General features: G+C 39.0%; 1 protein-coding gene across 2 annotated transcripts in view; it reads left to right on the top strand.

The window, feature by feature from the left end:
* Window positions 1–26,047, top strand: part of SYNJ2 (synaptojanin 2) — a 76,898-nt gene that overhangs the window by 30,635 nt on the left and 20,216 nt on the right. Inside the window, exons 5-18 of one of the 2 annotated variants that reach the window (XM_060753648.2) lie at window positions 1,464–1,547; window positions 4,711–4,775; window positions 6,204–6,300; window positions 10,135–10,307; window positions 11,850–11,931; window positions 12,142–12,291; window positions 12,375–12,474; window positions 13,902–14,093; window positions 15,763–15,844; window positions 16,852–16,992; window positions 18,375–18,567; window positions 21,251–21,409; window positions 21,955–22,111; window positions 24,482–24,599. In XM_060753648.2, the coding sequence (XP_060609631.2) occupies window positions 1,464–1,547; window positions 4,711–4,775; window positions 6,204–6,300; window positions 10,135–10,307; window positions 11,850–11,931; window positions 12,142–12,291; window positions 12,375–12,474; window positions 13,902–14,093; window positions 15,763–15,844; window positions 16,852–16,992; window positions 18,375–18,567; window positions 21,251–21,409; window positions 21,955–22,111; window positions 24,482–24,599 (1,793 nt within the window). Of the gene's footprint in view, window positions 1–1,463; window positions 1,548–4,710; window positions 4,776–6,203; window positions 6,301–10,134; window positions 10,308–11,849; window positions 11,932–12,141; window positions 12,292–12,374; window positions 12,541–13,901; window positions 14,094–15,762; window positions 15,845–16,851; window positions 16,993–18,374; window positions 18,568–21,250; window positions 21,410–21,954; window positions 22,112–24,481; window positions 24,600–26,047 lie in introns of both variants that reach the window. The other variant, XM_060753647.2, reaches the window with a different exon arrangement.

Raw genomic sequence — 26,047 nt, 5'->3', positions numbered from 1 at the left:
GTTCAGTCCCTGACATTTCCAGGTACATTTTACTGGGAAAGACTCATCACTTTAAACTATGAGGAGCATTTGCCTTCAGTATTCTTAACACCCACTATGTTCATGAAGACGATTACCGGTACTGTGGTGTGTAAATTAATAATGGTCCTTGGACTCAAATGTCATTTCCAGTCACTGGCACCAAACAAGATGGCTTGTTCACATGATAAGTAGTTGAGCATGCTTGAGAAGGAAAGCTCTTGGATAACTTATCCGATACGGCTTCTGTCCTAAAATAAAAGGTCATTTGGCGTCCTGTCCAACAATGATGCCAGTATTGTATTTCACAGATGCAAAGCTGCTAGGATTTCATGCTAATTATAGACCAATGCAGTACATTTAGCTTAATTTTAGTATTTGTCTATCTTACACAGAAATAAGGAAGACACTAAAATATCAGGAAAAACATATTAGTAAAGTTAGTTAACTCAACATAAGAGGATCCCTGATGGTCCTCTGACTTTTTATTATTGTATATTATTTCCTGAGCTGCTGAATTTGCTGACCAAAAGGTTGGTGGTTTGAATCCGGGGAGCGGGGTGAGCTCCTGCTGTTAGCCCCAGCTTCTGCCAGCCTAGCAGTTCAAAACATGCAGATGTGCTTCAGCGGGAGGGTAACGGCATTCCATGCAGTCATGCTGGCCACATGACCTTGGAGGTCTCTATGGACAACATTGGCTCTTCAGCTTAGAAATGGAGATGAGCACCAACCCTCAGAGTTGGACACGACAACACTTAATGTCAAGGGGAAACCTTTACCTCTACCTTTACCTTTTACATTGTCACCAAGGCATAATATATATTTAAAAAACTATACTTTAGTAGATTTGGGCTTGGTAAGAGTGAAGAGGTAGGGGCCATTTCTCTGTGCTCTGAGAACCATTTTGACACATCACTTTCCATTAATATTTTTGGCATTTTTTGCCACTTTGGGCTTCTTTGTAGGTTAAGATTAAGGGGACGGAAAACACCCAACTTTCGAGATAGTTTTGAACTATTTCATGGCAAAAAGCCCTTATTTAAAAAATATTCGATTTTATCTTTAGTTTCCTTTGTGATTGCAGAGAAGAGGAAATTGCAGTAGATGAAATTCCTAGTTCATAGTCTGTGAGGGTTTGGAAACTGTCATCTGCAGAAGGTCCCTCATTTATATATAACAAATATTGAAAGTTAGGCACATCTTACATCAGGCAAGTCTATAACAAGCCAGCTGATTAGATATCTTTTGTTTGTATGGTCCCTTTTTGATTAATTGTGAGTATGAATTTATTTCCCATGAACTCTTGGACTTCCTGTAAATTTAAAGGTACTTCTCAGTTAAATTGGACTGATGCCTAGATTTGCTTTTTGAGAAGAAAAATGAAGTATGTGATTGAGAAATTATCAAAAATTGGCATTGATTTAAAATTATTTTTATTTTTACAGACAATTTATTTGGACAAGGACGTTTCATCCTTCATTCAGATTAGAGGTTCCGTTCCATTATTTTGGGAGCAACCTGGACTGCAGGTAAATAGCGTAAAATGAAGAAGTCTAGTGCTCTATTAGAGATAATTGAACTATGCACTTTATATGCTTTTTAAAATTGTACACTGATGTATTTTACAATTGGTGGGGACAAGGGTCAGGACCTTCTCGGTTGTGACCCCCCCCACTTTTGGAACTCGCTCACCAGCGAGATTAGATTATTATTGTTATTAGATTAGATTATTGTGATGATGTTTTTACTGTATTTTTCAGTTTTTAATGTTTAATGATGATGTATTGTACTGTTTATATTACTGTATTTCAGTACATGCTGTAAACCGGCCTGAGTTCCTCTCCGGAGGTCGAGAAGAGCAGTATATAAAACTTCTAAATAAATAAATAAATAAATAAATCGGCATCCTCCCTCCTTTTCTTTAGGAAAAAAATGAAATCTTGGTTTTGGAACCAGGCCTTTGGCTAGCAGGCATAATGGCATTTTGAACATTGGACCATATGATTGTTATAGCAATGGAAACGGCTATATGATTGTATAACTAATGTTTTTGTTTTTAATCTATTGTGTATTTTATGGTTTTATATTGTTATATTGTGATATTGCGGCATCAAATTGTTGCCAGTATTAGTTTCTCTGAGTCCCCCCTCGGGGGCTGAGAAGGGTGGGCTAGAAATGTTTTAAATAAATAAATATTGCTTATTGTTAATCATTTTTAACTGTTTAATATTTATTGTTAGGACTGGTTTTTGCCGGCACTGAATTTTTGCCGGAATTGTAAGTTGCCTTGAGTTTTTTTGGGTGAGAAAGGTAGGATAGAAATGAAGTAAGTAAATAAATAAATAACTATGCTGTCATAGGTTGAGAGGAGAGAAACTCATGTTTTAAATAAATGTAATAAAAAGTCAACATCTTAATTGTGTGAGAGGCTGAGTTGTCTTCATTGATGCTTTAATACAGCCTGTCACATGAAAGCAGGGCTCTCTTTTTTTGATAATGCGTGTTTCCCTGAAAATAAGACATACCCATAAAATAAGCCATAGCAGGATTTCTAAGCATTTGCCCAATATAAACCATACCCCGAAAATAAGACATCGTGATAGGTGTGTCTATTCAGCATACCAGCACAGAGCGGTAAAGAAGACAGGCAGTCCTTCTCATCTGTCCCATTGTGACAGCTGCTATCTCGGAGGTGACCAGAGAGCTGCAGGCAGCCCCTGTCAGGTCCTGGTTGTTCTGTGCGTGCTGCAAGCTGAGGCTTAGAGCAGTGGTTCTCAACCTTCCTAATGCCACAACCCCTTAATACAGTTCCTCATGTTGTTGTGACCTCTAAACATCAAATTATTTTTCGTTGCTACTTCATAACTGTAATTTTGCTACTGTAATATAAATATCTGATATGTAATTGTATTTTCATGCACTGGACCGAATTTGGCCCAAAGACTCGATACACTCAAATTTGAATACTGGTGGGGTTGCGGATTGATTTTGTCATTTGGGATTTGTAGTTGCTGGGATTTATAGTTCACCTACAATCAATCAGTATTCTGAACTCCACCAATGATGCCATTGAACCAAACTTGGCACACAGAATTCCCATGACCAACAGAAAATACTGGGAGGGTTTGGTGGGCATTGACCTTGAGTTTTGGAGTTGTAGTTCACCTATATCCAGAGAGCACTGTGGAATCAAACAATGATGGATCTGGACAAAACTTGGCACAAATCCTCAATATGCCCAAATGTGATCACTGGTGGAATTTGAGGAAAATAGACCTACAATCAAAGAGCATTCTGAACCCCACAATGATAAAATTGGGCCAAATTTCCCATACAGAAATTTTTGTGTTTTCTGGTAGTCTTTGGTGACCCCTCTGACATCCCCTCATGACCTCCCCAGAGATCCCGACCCCCAGGTTGAGCAAGGCTGGTATAGAGAGAGATATAGAGAGTGAAAGTAAAAATATCAGTGAAGTGAGGAATAGGATGCTCTGCTTTAGGTATTGTGTGTCCTCAGGGGAAAGAAGAAGATGACTTAACTATATTTGAATAAATGTAGATCATTGTACCATACTTAATAAAAAAGACATATCCTGGAAATAAGCCATAGTGTGTCTTCTTGAGGAAAAGTAAATATAAGATGGTGTCTTATTTTTGAGGAAACACTGTAGCAGAAGAAAGCACTGGAACCACTTCATGCCATCAGTCATGTTGGTGACATGAAGTATACCAGAATCTATTGTGATATTCTCAGAAAGGCAAGGTTTTTCAGCAATTCCTCAAGGCACAATGTGAAAAATTTTGTGACATGTGGAAAAAAGCATGATCATTTCCCACTTACTTGCACTGTTTCATGCAATGGTTTCATCAATACAGTTTGAGCCCCAAAATTCTGTGGATTTTTTAAAAAACAAAACAGGAGACTTTTACATTTATTAGAATCAGTCTGTCTGTTGAGCACTTCTGAAGCTGGTCTTTTCTAGATTTATGGAAAACAAAACATTCCTTTAGTGATTCCAAACTTCAGTTTTCCACTTGTTTTGGTCTTTACTTTCTAAAAGTCTCAGTTGCCTTGGCCAATGATCAGGGAATTTTGGAGCTGAAGACCAAATTAAGTGGAAAATCGGCTTTTAGGAAACACAGATTTAAAGCAATGAAGCCTCAAAATCAGTCTTTTTATATAAGTTTTGAGCCTATTTGTAAGTTCCTCTGGAATAATAAAAATTCACTGACCGAAAATAGCAAAATACCATTATTCTGCTTTAGTTGTTTTGTACTGCAGTAATTAAGGCATTATCCTTGTTTAAGAATAGCAATTATAATTATACAAATACATTGGATTGGCTTAAATGATCTCTTGAATGTGGAATAAGGAACGCTCAGGGACATAAAGCCCTGTATCTTTCAGCAAATTAGTTCTGTTCTGGAGTAGCTCTAATAGTCTTACCTGTGGGAAATCATTTTGGCAATAGAATAGGTTACTCTGGGCAAGATAAGTCCAAATAAACCCTCGTCTATTAAGTAACTATTATTAAAGCTATACTTTCATTTTTCAGCCTAACTTGATAATACATTTTCTTTTCTTTGTTGATAGTACCATCTGCCAATGTGATTGTTAGTGATAACAGAAAAACATATTATGTAAATGAAAATGGGGAAAAACAGTGCTTATTTTCATTGCTGTCCAATTAGGTTGGTTCCCACCATCACCTGAAACTTACCAGAGGCCTGGAAGCTAATGCTCCTGCTTTTGACAAGTAAGATTAATTGTTATACTACAGATAATGTCTAACACTGTTGTTTGCATGCCAGACTATTCCAGAACATCTGTATAGTATGACACCTTTCTTCCATCAAATCCACCCTCAAAACTTATCTTTATGTTTTCCTAAACAATGTTTGGCTGAACCATGATTAAGGAATCTGAGATAAGATGAGGGATTACCCTTTGGAGCTTTCTTCCTTCTGTGTTACTCCTCCTACTAATCATTATGTCTACACTTGGCTTTTGAGCAGAGAGAAGTGGTGTGGAAGGATGCCTACAATTGGTAGAAGAAGCGGTCTGCCCGACGTGGCTATTACTTGTTAGGATTGTAATGTTACTAAGTTTGTTGAAATGATTATTTTAAATCAGACTTCGGGAATTGTACTCATGGAATAGTCCAGTTCCAAGGTATTTTGTCTACCATTAATAATTGGGATGGTTAGACTTGCTCCTTTTGAGATAAATGCAGTGTTGGAGTAGGACAGTTTTATCCCTTTGAATTCCAGCTTTGAATGTTTATAGTAGTGGAATGCATTGCTGCAAAATGTCACAATGACTGCCAGCTTGGATGATGTTGAAAAGGGATTAGATCCATGGTTTTCAACTTGTGGGTCCCCAGATGTTTTGTTTTGACCTTCAACTCCCAGAAATCCTAATAGCTGGTAAACCGGCTGCAGTTTTGGGAGTTGTAGGCTAAAACCACTGGATTAGATGAATTGTAGAAGTTGGAGCCATCAGTGACTACTAGTCAGCATGGCTAATCACCTTCATTATGTGAAGTAGCTTGCGGAAGAACATGAGATGAAGAGGTCACTTGTAGAGGTCACTCCTTGATCGCATGGATTCCTTGTCAGCATAAGGTGCCTGTGATGGTGGTGACGTAGACAATAAAGTGACATTCCAAAGGGACTGAAATGGTCTTTGACCAACATCCTGCAGGTTGGGGATGAAGTATGTGGCCACTTTTAGGGCTAGTCTTGAGCATTTATTCTATATACTGACCCCAAATTAAGTGGCTGGTGTAGATGAGCCCTTAGAAACTATTGAATCCAGGTACATGTGATAAAGACATGAGGAAGCAGAAATTACTGGCTGTACAAATTGAGGACAATCTCAGGCATGGGCAAACTTCAGCCCTCCAGGTGTTTTGGACTTCAACTCCCACAATTCCTAACAGCCTACTTGGCTGTTAGGAACTGTAGGAGTTGAAGTCCAAAACACCTGGACGACCGAAGTTTTCCCATGCCTGATCTAAATGACAGAATAACTCAAAATGTCTAAGAATAAATCAGGCATTTTTGTTGGTTTCTCAGAAGATGAGATGGTTTATAAAGTAATGTCTGGTATGCATTGCATTTGTTTTGAGATAATGTTTTGTCTTACCTTTTAAAAAAAACAAACCCTGTTGTGACATTTGCAGGCATATGGTGCTTCTGAAAGAACAGTATGGTAAACAAGTGATTGTTAATCTGCTAGGAAGCAAAGGTGGAGAGGATGTCCTCAACAGGGCTTTCAAGGTAAAAACAAGTGATGTGCCATTTTGCCAATTTTTCTTCCCTCAGTGTCTTGATTGTGACAAAAATAAGAAAGAAATGTCATAATAATGAAGCTGTGCCCATCTCACCTCTGGAAAGGTGAATTTTAAAATGTTTGGCATTGTTATGGTAATGCGGCTCTTAAGGTTATTTATTCCCCAAATAAATGTATATTTGTCTACTAAAAATGTAATAGAGTCCCAGATTTAAATAATTAATACCATAATTTCAAAGGCAAATGCCTGTATTACATAACCTCTTTGAAGCTAATCATAGAAGGGATTCTTTTACTGAAAGTAAATAGTGCTGGGCTGTGCCCCAGGTGTTCTGAATTGAATTTCTGACAGCGTTCGTCAGAGTAGGAAGAAATGCAGGCTGTGATCCCATACTGGAGGCATAATGGGTAATGGGATTCTGCAGAAGTCCTCTTGTGCTATGGGGAGTTTGGTGAGCTCACGGGCAATAGCCCTTTGGATTTCAGCTTGTTCAGGCTGCCTGGATTGTGGAGGGCAACCTTCTCTCGGCACACAGATGGTACACATGACAGAGCTGGAGTTGTTGGGAGAATAAATTGTTATGGGAAAAGTGGAAAGGTCATCAAGTCCTACTGTGATGCTACTCTGAAGGTCTAGCTTCCGCCATATAATATGGAGGGAAGTTAGATGGAATGCCTGGGGAAGAGCTGGACCCAAACAGCTGTTTGGACGCCCAAAAACTGGTGAGTGATGTGTGTGTTTCTGAGTGGGATGAACCTTTTCAGCTTTCTTTGAATAGAATTCTAAGACAAACATGCCTGATTCAAGACTGATCAAAGTACTATTGAATTGTTCAGTGATCATTACATATTCTTGGGATGGGTCAGTGATGGTGTTGCCATGCTTTTGAGTGTGTGTGGGTGTCTCCTGGCAGGCTGGACCCTCTTTTGACTTCACTAACTCTTTTATGCCGGGTTAGGGAATCTGCATCAGGCAGTTGAGTGCAAGTGGGGCAAATACTTCCCATAGTAGGAGCATGGCCAGAAACAAGTTTAGTCCACCCTGTTTCTGAGGCCCGTCTCCTACCTAGTAATCTCCCAAGACAGCCAGGCCATGGTGGCTTCCATGAAGAAGTATCTCAGAACTTAGCGTTTGCAAACTGTTTGGCTCTGTGAAGTATGCAGGTGGCACTGCTCTCTGAAGAGCGCTCTATCTGTTCATCTATGACAGAATATATTTTCTTCTCACTTTCCCGCTTGAAAGAGCTCAGTCTATTACTGGTGGGTGACATGTGGACCTAATCACCAGCACAGTCCCTGAATGTGGATTTCTAGTTGTCTGTTTTTCCCCTTCCGCTCTTGAGCATGTCTCCAATATGCGGGCTGTTTTTCTGGTGTAGCAGTGGCAAATGTTTGACCTTAGTGTGAGTGTAGCATTACTTCTTCTATCTTTTTCCACCCATTTCTCTCAATAATATCTATAATTTCAGATAGAAAGGATCATTTCTTTGTGTGGTTAATAATTGGCACAGCTGCAGTGTTGGACACAACATGTTTGCACAGTGATTCATGCTGAGGCAGTAGTGGTTTACTCTAATGCAATTCCCAAGTATACTACCATGTGTGCAGCTGTCTGTAAATAGTCACTGAAGTGTGAGCAGTTACCAAAGAAACCTATCTAAGGGTAATAATAAACCAGGGAAGCAGGCCTCCTTCCCAATTACAAACAGCCCTTACATAGCCAGTGCTTCAGTTGCCTAGTCTTTCTGAATTTATTTTGGAACTGTGCCATTTGAACTTTAAGACGAAGTTGGTAATAATGGTGGTGTAAGCAAACAAATCCTTGACAGGAAGGAGGCTGTAATAATGTTATTATCTTAAGCTTAAGCGTTTGCATCAACGTTGTCCTGCAATACAGCTTAACATGTAAGATAGAAATATTTTAAAGAAGTACTTTATACAAACAACATGCTTTGCACAAAGACAGAATGATGTAGTGGTCAGAGTATTGGACTACAACTCCAAAGACCAGCGTTCAAATCTTTGCTCGTCTGTGGAAACGCACTGGTCATCATGGTCAAGTCACACTCTCTCAAGAAGGCAAATGCAAACTCCTCTGAACAAAACTTGCCAAGAAGACATTGTGATTAAGTTCTCCTTAGTTGGAAAGGACTTGAAGGCATACATTAACAGTCATGATTTGTGATGAGATGGAGAATAGGAAGATGTCAATTCTATATTAGCAAGTTATGCAATGTAATTCAAGGAAGAGGCAGAATGGCCAGTAGGATAGCTAGGGAGAAGCACTCAGAAAAAGGTACTTTTGATACTGATGGCTCGGGGATTGTGACAGTTCTAATATCTCCATGCTCTGTGGGGGCATCATAGAGGCAGAGCCAATATACAAAGGATTTTTTTGTGTGTCAGGAGTAGCTTGAGAAACTGCAAGTTGCTTTTAGTGTGAGAGAATTGGCTGTCTGGGAGGAGGTTGCTCAGAGAACACCCAAATGTTTGATGTTTTATGATCCTGTGGGAAGCTTCTCTCATGTCCCCGTATGAGAGGCTGTAGTTGACAGATGGGAGCTCACCCTGCAGCAGTCCTGTCAGCAGTCCTGAGGGCTCTAAGTAGAAATACCAAGTACAAATGCCACCAGGGTCTCAAAATACTACAAGGTGTTTCAAAAAGATGTACCCAATTTGAAATCACTAGATCTCAGTTTTGAATTATTATTGCTAGATGCTTCTCCCAGCACACAAACAGCTATTTTTAAGATGGTGACCCTGCAATTGAGATATTCTCAATTTGCAGAAATATTTTAAAGATTTTTTTTGGCTCAATGTAGTTAGTAACATCTGATAATTTGATAACTCATTAAAGCGATGTTACATCATGTAATGCTGTGTCATATATGTGTTTTGAAGTCATTTCCGACTTATGGCAACTTAAGAGTTTCTTGGCAAAAATTTTCAGATAAGGATTTCTCATTTTGTTCCTTTAAGGCTTAGATAGTGCAGTTTCTTCAAGGTCAACCTGTACACTCTAGTGACTCAGCGGGATTTGAATCCTGGTCTCACAAGTCCTAGTGCAACACTGAAACTTCTACTGTGTGCTTCTACCAACTCCTGCAATATTTCAGCAAATGCACCCATCATCTATTAAATATATTTTCAATCAGGTGCCCCAAACTCAGTGGTAATCTTATTTTCCATGGAAGTAATAATTTAATTGCCTTGCAGATGGTGCTCTCTGTTTACAAATTCATGAGAGACGTGATATGGGTACCTGGGTTTTAAGTACTAAATAGGAGCCGCAGTGGCGCAATGGATTAAACCCTTGTGCCAGCTGAACTGCTGACCTGAATGTCAGTGGTTCGAATCCATGAGACACATGAGCTCCCATCTGTCAGCTCCAACTTCCCATGCAGGAACATGAGAAAAGCCTCCCACAGGCGTCCCCTGGGCAACGTGTCTGCAGATGGTGAATTCTCTCACACCAGAATCCGCTTGCAGTTTCTCAAGTCGCTTCTGACATGATAAAAGAGTACAAAATACAAATTTCTGTTAAGAAGTACTAAATGGCCACATAGCTGTTTATCCAGTACTTCATGTATCACCCAATCTAGCTGGACTTTATAGTGGTTTATAAAAGAGAGAAACGGACTCTTTAGGAACACAGAAGGAACTAAATATTGTGTTTTTAAAACATATTCAGAGATTTATGTCTGATTTGTAATGGTTCGTAAATGGTTCAACACAGTTCAGTTCATATTATAATAAATGTTTCTTTATGAAGCAATGAAAGAGGATTTAAAAAATCTTTCCCCCCTCCTTTTTCCAATTAGAAACTGCTCTGGGCATCCTCCCACGCAGCGGACACACCCATGATTAACTTTGATTACCATCAGTTTGCAAAAGGTGGGAAAATGGAGAAACTGGAGAATTTGCTGGGGCCTCAGCTAAAGTTGCATTGGGAAGAATTAGGCATCTTCACAAAAGGCGAGAATGCAAGTTCCCGGTGAGTGTCCTAGCCCTTTGATGCCACGTATTTGTGTTGTTAAATCAGATTTTCCAAGATCAAATTTGGCAGGTGTTGGTCACAGTTCTTTTTTGCTTTCAAACTTACTGATATTTTGAATTCAAGCAATTATTTGTACTGAAAACATCTGCTTTTTTTCTCTAAAAGTTTTGAGTTGGAATGAATAATCCTGGGAGACTTTAGTGAGATTGACTCTATTGTGACCTTAGGTAGCCGCTGTTTCTCAGTCCTGCTTCTTGTTTGTGTTGTGTGCCTTCAAATCATTCCTGATCTATAGCAACACAATTGCAGTTTTCTTGCCAAGATCTGTTCAGAGTGGATTTGTCACTGCCTTCCTCTGAGAGATTTTGGCTGAGGTAACACTCTGAGTTTCCATGACTAAGCAGGGATTTGAACCCCAGCGGACCAGAATCCTAGTCTAATCACTCAAGCCCTAATTTGTTTAACATCTATAAAGTGGTCAGACTTATGAAGAATAAATCCACTTCCTGTAGTAAACGAATGATGACCTAGACTAAGATGTCACTTCCATGGCATAACCTGTTTGGTTCAGTGGCTCCCTGATGAACATTAATGACACATGTGGAAAGCTGTTTCTGTCAAGGCAAATAATTAATAAGAATTAATATATAACGTTGCTCTCTTAATAATAATAATAATAATAATAATAATAATAATAAGCCAGTAAAGGTGGTCCCAGTGGTGATTGGCACACTGGGTGCAGTGCCTAAAGACCTTGGCCTGCACTTAAACACAATTGGCACTGACAAAATGACAATCTGCCAGTTGCAGAAGACCACCTTACTGGGAACTGCACGCATTATTCACCAATACATCACACAGTCCTTGGGAAGTGTCCGATGTGTGATCCAATACAACAGCTAGCAGAGTGATCTTGTCTGCTGTGGACTCATCTTGTATTTTTAATAATAACAATAACAATAACAACAACAACAACAACTTTATTCTTATACCCCACCACTATCTCCCCAAAGGGACTCAGGGTGGCTTACACATGGGTCAAAAGGCCCAGAAGACATAAAAGCAAAACCATCCATTAAATACAAAAACATAGTTAAAATAAAAGCATACTAAGATATAACAACCAGATTAAAAACACACACAATTAAATAAACATAAGAATATAAAACAGCAGCGTTGAAACTCAAAACAAAATTCAACAAAATTAATAACCAGTAATAAATAGACAAGACCAGGCTATTAAAAATGGGATAGTGCAAAACAAAATATCAGAGGGCTGGATATTGGATGAAGTGCAGAGAATGAAATATTATCAGGTGACCTAAGAATGGGGCATTTATAACTGGGACTAGCCATTCTCAAATGCTAACTGAAACATCCAGGTTTTCAAATCCTTACAAAAGGATTTGTCTCTGATTTTTAACATGTAATTGATCGTGGAATCCTAAATCTTTCGTGCAAAAATTGTATGGCGGTTTCTGAATCTTCAGCGGGATATTCAGTTCTGATTTCTTTAGTTCTTTAACTTGGTTTTTGAAGCCAACAGATGGGAACCTTGCGAGTGAATTGCCTGGATTGCCTGGGTCGAACTAACACTGTCCAGTCCTTCATAGCCCTTGAGGTGAGTTATTATTAATCAGACACTCTATATTAAAATCTCCCCTTACCTGGATACATGGTTTGTACCAGTTTCTCACGAGACTGAGGAAAATTCCTACTCTACTGAGCAAAAGTCTTACAACCGTACCTAGCGGTACACATAGGATATAGTACAGGATGAGACCTTCTTTGTTATTTTCATTCTCATTTATTGTTTTTTTCCTTCATCCAGGTCCTTCTTACTCAGTTAGGGAGCCTTGGGTTAAATTCTAAGCCTATAGTTGAACGCTTTCTGGAGTCCTATAAGGCAATGTGGACCCACAATGGACACAACCTGAGTAGGATTTTTACAGGCAGCCGTGGAAAGGAAAGGAAAGCTAAGGTACAGGAGAAAGTCATACCTTCTCATTCTTGGAAATTCTTATTATGGTTTAAATTAATATTGTGAATCCTTTTGTTACACAGGTTGGGAAAATCAAGGATGGTGCCCGTTCAATGTCACGAACCATTCAGTCAAACTTTTTTGATGGGGTGAAACAAGAAGCCATTGACTTACTGCTTACAGGTGATTTCTACAGTGAAGAATATGCAGATAAAGAGAGAATGCTCTTGGACCACACAGCATGGCTGAGTAAGCAAGAGGGAGATCTCTCTTAATATTTGGGTATCGGTGGACAGACAGATAATTCACATTCACATTTCTACAAGCATTGATTTTTTTTTGTCGTGTCAGGAGTGACTTGAGAAACTGCAAGTCGCTTCTGGTGTGAGAGAATTGGCCGTCTGCAAGGACGTTGCCCAGGGGACGCCCGGATGATTTGATGTTTTTATCATCCTTGTGGGAGGCTTCTCTCATGTTCCCGCATGAGGAGCTGGAGTTGATAGAGGGAGCTCATCAGCCTCTCCCCGGATTCGAACCTGCGACCTGTCGGTCTTCAGTCCTGCCATCAAAGGGGTTTAACCCACTGCGCCACTGGGGGCTCCACAAGCATTGATGACTTAATAGTAATAGAAACAAGTATTTCGATCGCAAATGTAAATATATTTTATTGCACTGTACAATTTGATACGGGTGCGCACTTGAAAGCATGCAAGAGCACAATATAGAAAAATATTGAGAATTGCAAAAACTGAGTTGCTTGTTTATAAAATACTTAAATTTGATGAAGTAGTATATCCCACCCTATATCTACTAGAGATCACAGGGCAAGTTACAGAAGTTAGAAATTGTTAAATAATATAAAGCATTTTAAAACAATCCAACAAGCTGAAAAAGTCTACAGAAATCTACCAATCATTACATCATAATCAAACAATAATTACTGGCCTCAAAAGCATGGATTGAAGAGCCATATGTTAACTTAGCATTTATTGAATAATTGTCCTGATTCTTGGGGTGGTAATTATGCTACAGTACTAATAGCCCTGGGCCCCCTGGTAGTGTAGCGGGTTAAACAGCTGAGCTGCTGAACTTGCTGACCGAAAGGTTAGTGGTTTGAATCCAGGGAGCGGGGTGTTCCCATATGTATATATGATTGGTTTAAATTCTGTGAATTCTTCCTGACAACGCCAGGACAACTTATGAGTAAATACAGAAAGGATTGGTGAGTTAGCAAAATGCCTGTAATTTCAATTACACACAGAGTTTCTTTAAAGGCTGAACTAGCCCTTCCTCATTTACTCGTGTGGCCACTTATAGATTGTGGTGGTCATCAAGGAAGAAGATTACTTTCTCCATGTAATCTTCTTCCTTGATTATGTAGTATAGTACTAAATGTTTAGCCCTCATTTCACTGCTATGAAAAATAATTAAAGGCACACCAACAATGCAATAGGTTATCCATTCTAACAATTTGCTTTGTATGCTCTTTCTCTCTCATATATATATATATATATATATATCACAATGTATATAGTAAACACCATCCCATTGTTCATTTTATTTCATGGCAGAAAATCCTCTCTCCCGTTTCTCCCCTTTCTTTCCACCAGTGACTCCTAGCATTTTGAAATCCATGTCAGAGCGTCAATTTGAATTCACTAATTTCAAGAGAATCCGTGTTGCCATGGGGACCTGGAATGTAAATGGAGGAAAACAGTTTAAGAGTAATATCCTTGGAACCAGTGAATTAACAGACTGGTTGCTGGATTCCCCTAAGCTCTCTGGAGTCTCAGAATTTCAAGGTAACAAAGAGTCATGGACACACCTTGAACAACAGTAGAATCTAAGAAGGAAAGTTTTAAACATGTAAACATTATGGTTTTCTTTATTTTCTCCACCCTCCACACACTATCTGTTATGAAGGTCTAAAATGATTAGGATACTTGGGTGTCTTGATGATGCATTACAATAGTGTTAGTTGGACTTATGCTGTTCTTTTTTTTTCATGGCAGTGGCTTCCATCCTTTTTTGACCAGGGACCACTCTCCAACATTAGTACCAAAAGGGTTACGACTCAATTTTTGGTCAACTTTAGATTTGGTTTGGTTATTTGGGATACTGATTCAGAAAATTGCATTGGATAGACCACATCAGCTCTAGTTTCTGATATAGAGCATATGCCATCCATTAGTTACCATCTGCTCACCCACAGAAAACCATATTTAATAAGTCTCGGCACTATAAGAGGGTTTCACTTGACCAGTTGCTCTTGTTGCAACTGTGTAGTAACGGTGTGGCCGTGGACCATATTTTAGTTCATACAAACTGCTGGTGGTCCACGGACCACAGGTTGGGAACCACTGTGGTAGAGGGTGGAATATGCTAGTAACTGTGCAACAACCAAAATCTCCTCAGCCCACCTTATTGCAATTTCAATCTCCACTGAACCCAACTATTTTCCTACAGCCAATGTAGAACAATGATTTCATCAGCAGGTCTCCCAGAGGACCCCTTGAGCTGTCTCTGTGAATGCTTATTGCTGTGCACCCAACTATAGGGAAAAAGCTGGGTGTGTGTCTACTGCTCTTCCTGTTCTCTGCTAACAGGAAATAGCCAAATTGTGGGTGGCTGCAGCTGAGAAAAGCTAGGTTGGTTAAGGGTTGGATGGAATATCATGACTGTCTCTTGCAGCTACATGTCTTACTGCAGGATGCAGGTTTGTACATAAATAGTCCAAGACAACCTGGCTGAGTCTGTAAACAAGACCTTTCCTGCATCTCTCCCCTGAAATGAGAATTTTAAAGCCTACTCAAAATACTTATTATTTATTTATTTACCCTGTTTATTCCCCTCTTTTCTCTACAGCAAGGGGGACTCAAGGCGGCTTACATATGGGAATTACACAGTGCCTTAAACATACACAACATTAGGCTTAAAATCTGTTGAATTAAATTTAATACATATTAAAAATGTAAAAATTATATTAAGTATTAAAATTGTGCCATCACTGATATTCCTCGTCAGTGAGAAAGCTGAAATGTGTCCCTAGCCTGCATTCAAGTTGTTGGTGACTTATATGGACCCCATGATTTTCATAAGATTTGTCAAGGCAAGAAATACTTTGGATCAGTTTGCCATTGCCTTCTTCTAAAATTTATCCCACAGCACTTCATGTTCCTTAGTTTTCACATAACATAAGGCACCACCATTAGTAGAAAGATCTGAATGGAAGTATTGCAAAATGTAACAATAAAACATAAAATCTGTATTTAATCAACCAGTATCTTCATGATTGAACCACAATTTAGACAGTGGAGAGGGGGAACTTAAGGTACTACTAGCCAGGGAGAAGAATCTATCCTTGCCAAACCCACACTTTATTTACTAGTATGTTGCTCTCATTTAAAAAATGAAATAGTTATATAGTATGATCAAATCAACTTGTGTATTTTCTCTCTCTTGTTTCCATAGATGACCACTGTCCAGCTGACATATTTGCTGTGGGATTTGAGGAGATGGTGGAATTAAATGCTGGGAATATTGTGAATGCTAGGTATGCTTAAAATGAACTGTCAGCTGTAAACTTCATACTGTATACTAGCATAGTTTCACATAGTTTGTATACCTCTGGTAGCGGCATTTTAGTGACTCATGCTCTGACAGCTACGTATTCACTGTTGGACTGACTCTGAAAACAGTTCAGAAACTGCAGTTGGCTGCAAGGTTGTTAATTTAGGGCTGGGAATTGAGGTCATATCACTGGCTGCACTGGTGCCCAGCCTTGTTTCCAGGCTCATTTGAAAGTTCATTTTAATTTTTAAACACCATTATGATTTTGAACCTAAAAAGTGCTTTCTTTCATATGCATCTGTTCAAACAATGAGATACTCTTCACCGTCTTGCTCCAGATGCCCCAGCCAAGTGAAGTGGGAGTGCTTTGCTTGTGTGTCCCTGCATGGCAAGGGGTGGACTGGATGGCCCTTGTGGTCTCTTCTCACTTTATGATTCTGTTAATCTGTAATGTCCTGACTGTGGAATACACCCTTCAAAGAGGCTCACCTGGCACCCTCTTCATTATCATTTCAGCATAAAGTGAAACCTTTAAAAAAAAACCTCTCTAAAACCTTTTAACACAGGCATTCATAATATTCAGTGGAAAGCAGAGGACATGGGAAATGCCCCTCTGTCCAAGTAAGTCCTGATAGTTGATTATAGTATTCTGCGTCTGACTGTAGGGACATAGTTATACAATTTTCTGATGCCCCATCAGAATCCTAAGAATATATAGTGATTTAAGTCTAAATCATGCCCTCCTAAGTCACTAAAAAGATGCTAGCTTTTTAATGTCCCATCAAAAGAAAATTCTAGTTGCAAAGGCCATTGTGTTTTGTGTTTGTGATGAATAAGCATGACATAACCAAACACCATTTAGTGGTGATCCATTTTAGTTTGGTCCATGGTCAGGTCTAAAATATATTTCAAGATGCTTCAGAACCCCTCCCCCCCTTTTTAAATCATCACCTGTTGAGAAAATGATAACCTGGTTTCTCTTTGTTTCAGCACAACTAATAGGAAGATGTGGGGTGAACAGCTTCAGAAAGCTCTTTCGAGGACACACCGATACATTTTGTTGACAGCAGCACAACTTGTTGGTGTTTGCCTGTTCATCTTTGTACGACCTTTCCATGTTCCTTTCATCAGGTAGATATTGTTTGCAGATAATATCTGACTACTGGGATTGAGGAAACATGTGCATGTTCTTTCATAGCAATTTCAAATTTGTCAAAATAGCTAGAAAGTAAGGGGAAATAATTATTAGGAGGGAATTGAAAAAACAAGTTTGTTTTTAAAACCTAGAGCAAAATTAGTCTGTTATTTATTTTAAAAGATACCACAGTTCCAGCCATTTTCTTCAGAATGAATTTTCAGCGCAGTTATAATAGTTACTAGAGAGCTAACTAAAACTAGTTTATGCTTAATCTGTGTAGGTTGCTTCTGGTGTGAGAGAATTGGCTGTCTGCAAGGACATTGCCCATGGGATGCCTGGATGCTTTACCATCCTATGGGAGGCTTCTCTCATGTCCCCGCATGGGAAGCTGGAGCTGACAGACGGGAGCCCACTCTGCTCCCTGGATTTGAACCTTTCTGTCAGCAGGTCAGCTGGCACAGGGGTTTAACCCATTGTGCCACTGGAGGCTCCTATCTATCTGTGTAGGAAGGTTAGATACATGGTGATGATGAGACGAAGTCTTAGTTCACATATTCCTTCTTCATGCTTAACCTTTCATACAAACAGAGGATTGGATATATAGGTCTTGCTCATGAGATTCATTCATTTTGGCTTCAAGAGTACATCTTATCCCTGATAGCACGTTCAATCAAATACCTGGATTGTTGTAGGCTTTTGAGGATGCTTGTCATAGATGCAGGCGAAACGTCAGGAGAGAATGCCTTTAGAACATGGCCATATAGCCTGAAAAAACCTGCAAAAACCCAGTGATTCTGGCCTTCAACAATACATTAAATACCTGGATCATGTGTGTAAAGGCCCAGAGTTGTAGATTTATTAATCCCTAGAACTGAACGTTTGAGGAAAATCAATGACATTGACTAACCATAGGGTGTAGGTTATATGGTAGGAATTAACTATGTGTTGGCTCTAAGCACATAATGACTGCTTTGACCATGTCAGAACTTTCCACAGCTGCATTGGAGCATTCATGATATACCACTGCCTTCCTTTGTACTTTAGATGTTTTGGCCCATAGTTTCCTTCAGACCCAGCCTACAAGAGCAACTTCCATGTGATGTGAACCAAGTCTGAACCCTTCCCTCTGTTCTTATTACGGCTGATATCATGGTATACCCAACAGCATGTCCATCATATGACTGCATGTCTTCTTTTTTGTTGTTGCTGAAGTCTTGCAGCAAAGCCACACAGATACTGAGAACCCAATGTACCATAGTTCTGCTTGCAAGACTTTCCCGTATGCTTGTAAAGAATCTTATCTTAAGCATAGGTATTTTTCAGTTTTCAGGTAGAAAATTATTTTCAGCTTTGTGGGCTTCCTCCTTCTCCCCAGGGATGTTGCAGTGGACACAGTGAAGACTGGTATGGGAGGGAAAACTGGTAATAAAGGAGCCGTCGCCATCCGTTTCCAGTTCCATAGCACCAGCTTATGCTTTATATGCAGTCACCTGACAGCTGGTCAATCTCAGGTGAAAGAACGAAATGAGGACTATAAAGAGATTACTCAGAAGCTGAGTTTTCCCATGGTAAGGCTCGTGAAATCTCGCAACAGTGGGCACATGCTGTAGGTCTGTACACAATTTTTAAGATTGGTCAAGTGGCAAAGCTTTGATTTTTTAAAAGGGTTGTTTAGTTAAAACTGCATAAATATTAGCTAGATATACAAAAATACACAACAATCTGAAACCCTTGGCTCTTTGTATAAAACTGGCAACACCATACAAAAGGTTGGAAATCTGGAGGGAAGGAACCAAACTTATAGAACAAAGTAGATGTTGGAGATGTATCAAGATGATTTCTTGATACATTAGAGTCTCACTTATCCAACCTTTGCTCACCCAACATCCTGTATTATCCAACAGTCTGCCTCCTGCCTGGATCCTCAGCTATTTCAAATACATTGCGATGTTTTGATGCTACATTCATAAATGCAGTAATTACTACATTACGTTACTGTGTATTGGGCTGCCTTTTCTGTCAGTTTGTTGTAAAACATGATATTTTGGTGCTTAATTTGTAAAATCATAATGTAATTTGACGTTTAATGGGCTTTCCTTAATCCCTCTTTATTATCCAGCGTTTTCGCTTATCCAACGTTCTGCTGGCTCATTTATGTTGGATAAGTGAGACTCTACTGTAGTTCAAGAAATTGTAAAAGCAAAACTATTTATACTAATAAACCAAGGCTGTTTTTTTACCAGTGATATTAAAGAAAAGACAGTAAGACTTTGAAGCACAAGGAACAGTCAGAATCATTGCAGGAGGCACACCCTGTTTTTCCTTTTCTGTTCAGTGCCTATTTGGATCTGACTCACTGCATGATTTGCAACATCTGCAGTGCTTTTTTTTCCTACAAAGAGGACATTTTTGAGACAATTCCAGTTACTTGGTGGTCACACAACCAATGTGAGAATATCACAAGTCCAATCTGAGTCAAATACTGTCCTTAATTGGGTGTTACCTAGGGTAATGTGTGGAACCTAATTAGATTTGCTCTTTTGCTGGATAGGAACGGTTATACCGTGTTATCAGTGGAATAAAAAAGAGGTTATATAAACCAGGGTATAAGATCTTTAACACGTTCATTTACTTTGTTGTGTGTTTTAAAAATGTTGTTTATGTTCGTTTTGAAATTTTTAAAATATGTTTTGAATCTCTGTAAAACAATTTATATCTTTCTGTTTATCAACAAGGTATCATTACAAGCTATCATTACAAGCAGTCATTACAAACTATAGTCCTCCAATTTCTATTTCTACAAGCTATATCAGGCCTGGGCCAACTTGGGCCCTGCAGGTGTTTTGGACTTCAACTCCCACCATTCCTAACAGCCCCGTGCCCTTTCTCCCCCCCCCCCCCAGCCACTTAAACTGTTTTGAATCTTTGTAATTTAATCCTAATGCTTCCCTTCAGTCCAGTAGTCTATTACTGTAATTAACATATATCCTGTACATTTCTGAATTCAGTGTGTAACTGTTATATACTATATCCATATTAACAGTGCCCTCTAGTGTTGTTGTAATGACAAATATTTGTTAATCTTAGACAAATGGCATTGCACTCTAAATGCATTTGATACTTTTCAACTGGATTAATTTTAATTATGATTAATGTATTGTCGAAAGCTTTCATGGCTGGAATCATTGGGTTATTGTAGGTTTTTCAGGCTATATGGCCATGTTTTAAAACTATGATTATTTGTATTAACAAGACTAGCACATGCTCTGAAATTGAACTTTAAATTACCAATTGCAGAATGAAACTTTTGCAACAAAAAAGGATATGGACGAGCTATTTGCTTCCAAATGAGCAGTGGAAGAAGCAGGGATGGGATTGTGCTTGTCCTTGGGATTTTCTTTCAGGGCTCCTAAATGCTTGGTTTAATATTACAATTGAGACAGTAGAGCATTTAATACAGAGCCTTCAATGGATAAGAACATGTTTTTTTCCAGTTTAAAACCAGGATGGACATTAAGATCTTCTGGGGAAGCCCTGCTCTCAGTTCCACCTCCTTCACAGGTGTGGCTGGTGGGGACGAGAGACAGGGCCTTCTCAGTGGTGGCCCCTTGACTGTGGAACTCCCTTCCTAGTGATGTGAGATCAGCCTTCTCCCTCCTGGCATTCAGAAAACAAGTAAAATCATGGCTTTGGAGACTAGCTACAATGCAATAGACAACTGGGAATTAATGTGACTGTAACTGGATTGGCTCATGGGCTCTGAGTACGGATTATGTGGTTGATTTAATTGCTGTTTTAAAACTTGTTTTAATTTTATTTAAATGTTATTGTTTTCTGTTTAATGGTTTAATGTTTAATGTATTTTAATCTGTTATGTTTACGTTTTGATGTGGCATCAAATTTTGCCAAACTGTAAGTTGGTCTGAGTCCCCCTTGGGTTGAGATAGGGCAGGATAGAAATACGGTAAGTAAGTAAGTAAATAAATAAATAGAAAAGTATTCATTAAAATGAAGAAATAGCTCTGCATTTGAAATACTGTAAGTAACCATCATTATGCTAGATTATTAGATAAATCAATTTTTATTAAGTGGTGATCAGTACCAAAACTGATACTGTATCAAGAAGTATAGTGCCCCATTTTTCCAGTCTTTATATCATTCGACGAAAGCATTTCTGACATGGCAATCAATAAGATTAAAATAAACTTGTTTATCATGCCCGTTAAAATATTATCTTGTCTCTTCTAACAGGGAAGAAATATGTTCTCTCATGACTATGTGTTCTGGTGTGGTGACTTTAACTATCGCATTGACTTGAGTTATGAAGAAGTATTTTATTTCCTCAAACGGCAAGACTGGACAACACTTCTGGAATTTGACCAACTGCAGCAGCAGAAATCCAGTGGAAAAGTAAGGGTATTGTATCTTTTTAGAGAATTTAGTATGAAGTAGACATTTCACCAAAAGAAGTTCACTTAACTAAGCTGAAGGCAGAAGTCATTTCTGTGATTATAGCTCCCAAAATCTGGGAAATTCTGTATTTTTCCAGGTTCTGGCTGACAGTCTATAGGACATCTTTTCCATTCTTTTCATAGTCTCTCTCAAAATGGTGACAGGAAGGGGCATGGTATCACTTTTGGTTGCTCTTTTGAGAGGGTCTGGGGATGAAAACAGTTGAATTTGGTCTTTTGGGAAGTTGAGGGAGGCAGGAATTTGTCCTGATCCCCACACCATTCCCTGATCCTAATTTTTGTTTATTAGTAAGAAACTTTTGTGGAGTTGCAGCTCTGCTTTGCTGAAAATGCAACCCTCAACATATGGGTGGTGGCCTTGCTAAATTAGACTGGTCTCTATTCTTGCATCTGTATTTTTTTGTAAAAAAATTCTCCAAAAAATCATATATTTGAATGATAGCACAACACAATTTTTTGAGTAACAAATGATTTCTTTCATAGATTTTTAGGGATTTTCATGAAGGAACTATAAACTTTGGTCCAACATACAAGTATGATGTTGGTTCAGAGGCTTATGATACCAGTGATAAATGTAGGACTCCAGCCTGGACTGACAGGGTTCTTTGGTGGAGGAAGAAACTCCCTATTGATAAAACAGGTAGGTAAGATCATAATCTCTTCATTTCTCTTTTTAAAAATGATTTGCATAATAGAGAGGATAAAGATTTGTCAGCTTCAGCTTCCCATATGGGGACATGAGAAAAGCCTCCCTGGGCAACGACCTTGCAGACAGCTAATTCTCTCACACCAGCTTCTCATGTTGCTCCTGACACACACAAAAAATCGTAGTCTGCATTGATTGGAGTGGTGAAATATGAAAAAATGACACAGACAATTCCCTTTAAAACATTGCACTCAACACAGAACTATTTTCTAGGTTTCCCCCCTTTTTTCTTTTGTTCACAACACAACATAATGTAATGATATAACTATTTTTAAACAGAATAAACAAGAATTCCCCAGTCATTGCATATTATTTGAAACACAACAAGATGAGTCCACAGCAGACAAGATCACTCTGCTGGCTGTTGTATTGGATCACACGTCGGACACTTCCTAAGTGTCTAGGACTGTGTGATGTATCGACTAATAATGCGTGCAGATCCTAATAAGGTGGCCTTCTGCAGCTGGCAGATGGTAATTTTGTCAGCACCGATTGTGTTTTAAGTGCAGTCTTTAGGCACTGCACCCAGTGTGCTGATCACCACTGGGACCACCTTGACTGGCTTGTGCCAGTCTTTGCAGTTTGATCTTTAAATCCTCATATCGTGTCAGCTTTCCCAGTTTTTTCTCTTCAATTCTGCTGTCACCTGAGATTGCAACATCGACAATCCATACTTTGTTTTTTTTAACACGATTGTGAAGTCAGGAGTATTGTGCTCCAAAACCCTGTCTGTCTGAATTCGGAAGTCCCAGAGTAGCTTGACGTTCTCATTTTCTGTAACTTTTTCCAGCTTGTGATCCCACCAGTTAGTTGTCACAGGCAGATGGTAGTTGTGGCACAAGTTCCAATGAATCATCTGAGAAAATAATAATAATAATAATAATAATAATAATAATAATGAGAAGGGTGTTCAAAAGGGAAGGAGGTGAGTGACTGTTATTCAGTGGCAACTATGGTGTGATGAATTATGGTATTTTTTTTTCAAAATTCAGAATTACTGAGATACTCCCACCATATATGGACATATGTATTCAATGCCCCATGGTTCCTCCAGCATCTGTTAGCACAATGTGTGTGTGTGTGTGTATCATTTTTGCTGGAATTAGACACCAACAATACATTGTTTTTAAAGTTCTTATGGGAAGATTTGGATTTTAATTATTGCTGTTTTTAGTGGCAGATGTAAATGAGCATATTAATCTTGTTCTGTCCGGTGAGTCCTTGCAACTGTTGCCACTGCTTTTAAGACCAGCACTATGTTGAACATGAGAAACTGAAATTAAAATCCCCATTCAGCTGTGAAGCTCAGTAGGTCATCTTGAGCAGGTCACTATCTATTAACCCAAAGCTTGTGTTATGTTAAATTAAAATGCATCTCTGGGTTGTTTGGAAGCAAAGCAGGAGGGCGGCATAAGGAGGTGGTGTTGTATATAGAGATGCTCTTATGCAAACAAAGTTTGATTCCAGTTATCCATTAGAGTTAACACTAGGAATGCTAACCACTGACCACCTGCTGCAATGCAACCTGAGCCCTGCCACATGCACAATGGAGGACCTTCTTGCAACAACACCGGAAGCACTCCAAGTGGCCAGATACTGGTCAAAGGACATTTAATCAACTACCAAACTCACAAATTTTGTATTTTGTCTGTTTGCTTGCTTTGTTCTGTTAGAAATGTAATATAATTGACTGGTTGCCCTGACACGACAAATAAATAAAGCACTAGGAATACTCTATGCGTATGCATCAAGTTGTTACGATACTTAAATAAATAAGCAAGTCTCTTCTCGCTCAGATCTTTGTCTGCATATCAGAACCCAGCTTTTGGTCAACTTTAGATTTGGTTTGGTTATTTGAGATGCTTATTCAGAAAATTGCATTGGATAGACCACATCAGCTCTAGTTTTTGATACAGAACATACGCCATCTAGTAGTTGCCATCTGCTTGCCCACAGAAAACCATATTTAATAATCTAGAGCTGATGTAGTCTATCCAGTGCAATTTTCTGAATCAGTGCCCCAAATAACCCCAGGAACAAAGACACCGAGAAACAAAGAAAAAGGTGGTGTTTTTTGGTTGGGCTGTGTATCCGTAGTAGTAATGGTGATTGCCTTAAATGGAATCAAAAAGCCAATGGTATCTAGATGTTATAATTAGTGATCCTGATGTGTTATGTCCCACCTTACAATATGGTGCCACATAAATTATCATCATGCAGACAAAGTGGTTGAGAGACCATTTTGCTGAAAATATTCCCTATTGGTTTTAGACTCTTAATTCTGATTTTCTTTCATTTACAAAGCTGGAGAAATCAATCTTTTTGACACTGATCTCAGTGCTGAAACCAAAATCAGGCCTATTTGGTCCCCTGGTGCCTTAATGTATTATGGAAGAGCTGAACTGCAGGCCAGTGACCACAGGTAACACTTTCTTAATGGAAACGTGACCATAATGCTTTCTTTTTCACTCTCTCTCTCTCTGTGTTTGTAGTATGTATATTTTAGTACTATTGCATGCTTGAAATAGTAAAGCAGATGCTTCTTTGCCTTTGTAAAATCCCGATTCAATCCTTGGCATTTTGAGTTAGAGGGATCTCAAGTTGAGTAGAAACTAGAAAACATTTCTACTCAGGATAATAGAGATTAACTTCTAGGTGGAGTGGACAATACTGACCAAGATAAAACAACAAGCTGACTCAGTCTGGGACTGCAAATGTTCATAAGGAGTGATTGTGCATAATAGAATAAAGAATGCATGCAGATAATTTTGGACTTTGGTATAAGGCAACTGAATGTTTTAGCTCTGAACATTTTTGAAAGGAATTTCAGTAAGACACACAGTTAGCATGCCTTATCATTACCTGAGGAAGAAAAATGAGATACTAATACCTTGATCTTTGTGCTGTCATGCGCTGGGCCTGTGAAAGAGTCTGTAGACAGGACGTGTTTCTGTGTGCCCAACGGGACGCCGGGGGTGCCTCGGCTGAGAGGCGTTTCGGATTTCCCCACACAAAGTTCTTTTAAAGACTTAGAAAGTTCAACAAAGATTTTATTGTTGCTTCAATATTCAATAAGTCAAACAAATACTTCAAGGCTTTGAATCAACTGGTGGCTTGCTTCAATCTTGTCCACAAGGGACAGGCAACTTTCTTCATAAACTGTTTCTTCCTTCTACAAGGGATATCCTTGACCCCTCCCTGGGCAATCTAACTTAAGCTCTGCTGGCATGGGCCCCTACACCCGGTCCAAATTGCGTTATTGCTGCCACAAGTGGTCCTTACCAAACAGAGTCCTTTAGTAGATTTCCAAGAGGAAAGAAAGCTTTAAATTCCCAGCGAAGGCTGGCTGTAAAACCGTGGAGCTGTATTTCTCCAGCAAAGAGCTGGCTGTAGAGTTGTGAAACTAAATCCTCCCAGCAAAGCTGTAAAAGATGAAGCTTTCTACAGGTGGAACTGATTCACATCCTGTACAAAAGGCTTCTCTGTGTGAACTGAACTAGAGGTTCCCCTTTTCCTTCCTTAACCCAGAAAAAGGGGCAGAACTAAAGAACATAATCATAATTGATGGGTCGTTGGCCCTATGATTGCAAACCAAGAGAAACCACCTTATTGCAAAATGCATGGAACTTTGGAATGCATGCAAACACTCAATAGAAAGGAAAAGAAGTTGGAGCTCCTGGTACAGCCGTACCAACACAATCTTAATGATCACATTTGACAGATCTCAGTGATCACATTTGGCTGATAATCCTGGATTTTCACTGATTAGTGCTCCAAATGAAGTGTATTTCCTATTACTTCCCTTTACCTATCCCATGAGCTCAAATCAACAACTGTGATTAGCCCATTGTGGAATTGCTAGTAGTTCTT

The sequence above is a fragment of the Anolis sagrei genome, chromosome 1 (genome assembly GCF_037176765.1).
Source record: "Anolis sagrei isolate rAnoSag1 chromosome 1, rAnoSag1.mat, whole genome shotgun sequence".
NCBI classification, from domain to species: Eukaryota; Metazoa; Chordata; class Lepidosauria; order Squamata; family Dactyloidae; genus Anolis; species Anolis sagrei.
This window is presented reverse-complemented; position numbering and strand designations above follow the sequence as displayed.